Source organism: Triticum dicoccoides, chromosome 4A (assembly GCF_002162155.2).
Source record: "Triticum dicoccoides isolate Atlit2015 ecotype Zavitan chromosome 4A, WEW_v2.0, whole genome shotgun sequence".
NCBI classification, from domain to species: domain Eukaryota; kingdom Viridiplantae; phylum Streptophyta; class Magnoliopsida; order Poales; family Poaceae; genus Triticum; species Triticum dicoccoides.
Window position 1 is genome coordinate 8865610 of NC_041386.1, and position 3594 is coordinate 8869203.

A 3594-nucleotide genomic window follows, 5' to 3' on the forward strand; every position below is an offset into this window, starting at 1 on the left:
GGCTCTTTCTGACGGCAATAGTAGTCGTTTGGTGGTTTCAGAATTAACTTTTATTATGTTTGAGAGGGTTTGTACATGAACTTTTATAATATAAGAGCTGATCCCTTTTGCAAAAGAAAAATAACCGTGCAGCCCAGAAGAACCTACTCCCTCCTTCCATCTATATAGGGCCTAATACGTTTTTCAGGACCGCCTTTAACTATTGATAAGATTAATAATATATGGGATGTATAATGTGAAAATTATATCACTGAAAGTTTCTTTCACGTACGAATTTGATGATATGCTTTGTGTAACTTGCATGTCATATATTATTGCACTAACATTTGTCAAAATTAGCCTCGAAAAATGCATTAGGTCCTATATAGATGGAAGGAAGGAGTACAAATTATCATTCTTTCCTTGGTTTTTTCTATAAGTTGTCCTTCTTAATAACGTGCCGACCCTGGGGATTGTTCCAAACAGAAGCCACGTGTGGCCTTAGTTACCGGTGATATGGACGAACACGCGGGCACTTTTCCTAAAAAAGAAAAGCTGGTTGCTGACCTGCGATTCCCATTTTACCCCTGGACAGAATCGATCCGATACACCACCAGCAGCTTTTGCCCCTTCGATCGTCTCTCCCGTGCGATACCCCGGCCCTGCCTCCGCCGCACTACGCGCGCGCGGCCCTCCCTCCGCGATCCCGACAGGCGGCGCCGTCGGCGAGCCGCGACGAAGTCCCTAGCTCCCGCCTCTCCGTCCGCCCCCACTCCGCCCGCCCCCTCCGTCGTCGTCGACCCTGCGTGCGCCGGTGAGCAGGTTCTTCTCCCCCAGTCTATCCCACCGGCACGGATTGGAGATCCGTCCAGACTTTGCTTGCTTAGATTTGTTCCGAGAGTTCTGCTCTTGTATTTCTATCCTGCGCGCGATCTAATCCAAAACCAGCCCCGTTCGCTGCGGATTTGCTTGCTAGGCGGTAGATTAGTTTTTTTTTTTTTTTTTGTACTCCACGGGACAACTGAATCAGTCCGTCACCTGAGCAAAATATGCAGATCACCACGAGACAACTCATTTGAGGCCCCGCTTGGTTCGTCGTTTTGGAGCGATTTACACCGGTAAAATATGCAAGTGTAAAACAAAACGAGCCGTGTTGAGTTATGCGGTTGGTTCGTCGGTTTTGGGTGGTATTTTTTACACCGGTTTTGTCAAATACACTTGTATTACACCGGTTTTGGATACAGACCTGGGCCCGACGTTTTCTGCCTCCGCATTCTCTCTCTCTCTCTCCAAATCGTGGAGGTGGGCACGCGCCGCCGGAGCAAGAAAGGGGTGAGGCACCAGCGGCAAAGGCTGCGACGGGGCCAGGTGTCGCCGCCGGCGCCCGTGCCAGTGACCGTGACCGTGAAAGAGACGAGGGGCGCTGTCGACCGCGACCACGCCGGGAGAAGCTGCCGCGGAGACATCCGGAGCTTCTCGGAGAGTAGCCGGCCGAGGACCCAGTCCCGCTAGCGATTGGCGGCGAGCGACGGACCGCCGGAACGCCCACCTCGATGAACACGGAGGAGATGCGTTGGATCTTGCCGGATAAACTGGAGAGCCGTGCCCTCCAACGAGGACATCGCCATGGCCTGGAGCAGCTGGACGGTGCAGTTCCTATCGAGGCAGAGCATGATGACCGGGCTATGGCAACGCGATAGATCGCGCATGGCGAGGTGGTGAGGTTGCCGAGCACCAGGAGCGCCCACGGCGACCGGGGACAGATTGATGGCCGGCGGCCCGGCGGTTGAGGCAGAGGAGTGAGACGATGACCAGGAGGGGGATGAGCAGCAGGTAGAGCGGTAACTTGGTCGCACGGGCCCTGGCTTTGTCGATGGCGTTGGAGGTTGGACGTGATGATGCTTGTGTGCTTGAATACGGTGGCATTACAACCTGGGAGCCAAGCGCGTGTTACAACCGGAAATTATTTACACCAGGAATTTGTTGGAGGTGGGTAATATACAGGTGTAAAATGTTACCGGGGTAGCAAAAATACAGCATTCCAATCGGGGCCTGATAGTTCCACTTTTTTGTGTAGCTTTGATGACTGCGTCACAAGGATGAGATGGCGTCCCGTACAAAGCTATCTGGTATCCAGAGGCAGGCCTTGGCATTATACAGAGGGTTCCTTCGGACAGCACGGCTCAAGTCCCCAGAGGAGCGCCGCAGGATCGAGTCTGTTGTCTCCGCAGAGTTCCGTGAGAATGCCAGGAGTGTCGATCGCAGGAACTTTGTGTACATTGAGTATTTGATGAGAAGAGGGAAGAGGCAGCTCGATCAGCTCAAGAATCCTGATATCACTGGACTTTCTACACTTGAAATAAATAAGGTATATATAATCTTGAAAAAAGGCCTAAATTTCTCTCCCACTAATACTGATATCAAAGTACAACGAGTAAGGATGTTACATGAAAACATAGGATTTTCCCAAATGCTGGCAGCTGTTTGCTATGCTTATAGTTGTTTGCATATGAATAGTTGTTTACTCCATAGAAGTGTTCTAGTCAAGTGAATAGTTACACCTTGCCTTGGTAATTTGTAGGAGATGCTTAAAGTTAAGTGTAGTTGCTCCAGAACATTTCCTGGACTGATCGGTTGTTTTGTGTATTCCGAGATCCAATGCTCGTATCATTTACACATCACAGTTACAGTTTTACCACATGTTTCTCTTTGTTTGTATAAAGGTAATTAGTGCAAGATCGAACCATCTGCCTCTATTTGCTAACATCTCAAGTATCATAATCTGGTGACGTATATTCTAGTTTTTAAGGTAGCAACAATATGTTGCTCTTATACAAACTTCTCCTAAAAGGCTAAAACTCGAGATAATCCTCACATTCTGGCATTGATTTTGGAATTTTGCAGGCCTCTTCTATTCCAGAACAACGTGTCGAGCATGATCTTGGTGTTTCTACTGGGAGACAGTAAAACAAGAAGAGCTTGCTTTTAATGGTGTCCAACATAAAAATGGCCGCATACGAAAGCTCTTTATGATGTAACTTCTCTGGAGCACCTTCATTTTCTGATAGGAATCTCTAGATGAGTCTCGTAGCATCTTATTGCCCTCTGGATATTAGAAGTGTGGTTCATGTATGAATTCTTTTGGTCACCAAGATCAATTGGACCAGAGTTTACTGTGAAAGAGCATTTACATTGGAGCTCTATACTGTCTAAACGACTAAACCATGTGGTTTAAACTCAGCAATGGTGTTACTTTTTATGCAATGTAATTCACCCCTATCATTTATTTAGACTTATGTGCTCAATTGAGTTAACTCAGAAAAAAAGATGATGTGACCTAGTGATGGAATTTATGTTATACTGAAAACTGAATTGTATTGCTCAATGTTATGTCTTAGTGCATGATTTCACTTTCGTTGTTCTCCACCAGCAGTGTAAACTCTGCAATATATATTTTTTGCTATAAGGTCCTGCTTGAAAAAGCAATGAGTTTATCGTCTAGGTCAGTTTAAATAGTTCTTCTGAATTCATATGTGGGCCAGATCAAGCAATGTCGCAAAGCATGGAAGATGGTTCTAACTGCTAGTGGTGGAATCATCATCACCACAGTCAGTG

The 3594-nt window shown here is 47.1% G+C and overlaps 1 protein-coding gene across 3 annotated transcripts; it reads left to right on the top strand.

Moving 5' to 3' along the window:
• Positions 1 to 596: 596 nt before the first annotated feature.
• On the top strand, positions 597 to 3319 carry LOC119284581 (succinate dehydrogenase assembly factor 1, mitochondrial-like). Of its 3 annotated transcripts, none has more exons than XM_037563710.1 (3): positions 597 to 801; positions 2057 to 2347; positions 2884 to 3319. In XM_037563710.1, exons 2-3 carry the CDS (start codon positions 2084 to 2086, stop codon positions 2944 to 2946), a joined length of 327 nt encoding a protein of 108 aa, XP_037419607.1. In that variant the 5' UTR covers positions 597 to 801; positions 2057 to 2083; the 3' UTR covers positions 2947 to 3319. The 3 variants fall into 3 exon arrangements, with proteins under 3 accessions (XP_037419607.1, XP_037419606.1, XP_037419608.1); XM_037563709.1 differs by having other exon boundaries at positions 599 to 793; XM_037563711.1 differs by lacking the exon at positions 597 to 801 and adding an exon at positions 1495 to 1968.
• Positions 3320 to 3594: the final 275 nt, after the last annotated feature.

What these genes read in the sequence shown, in the direction of transcription:
- LOC119284581 (XM_037563710.1), top strand. Translation starts at nt 2,084, where the DNA reads ATGGCGTCCCGTACAAAGCTATCTGGTATCCAGAGGCAGGCCTTGGCA. An exon ending in CTACACTTGAAATAAATAAG is followed by an intron (nt 2,348 to 2,883) that starts GTATATATAATC and finishes GGAATTTTGCAG; the next exon opens with GCCTCTTCTATTCCAGAACA.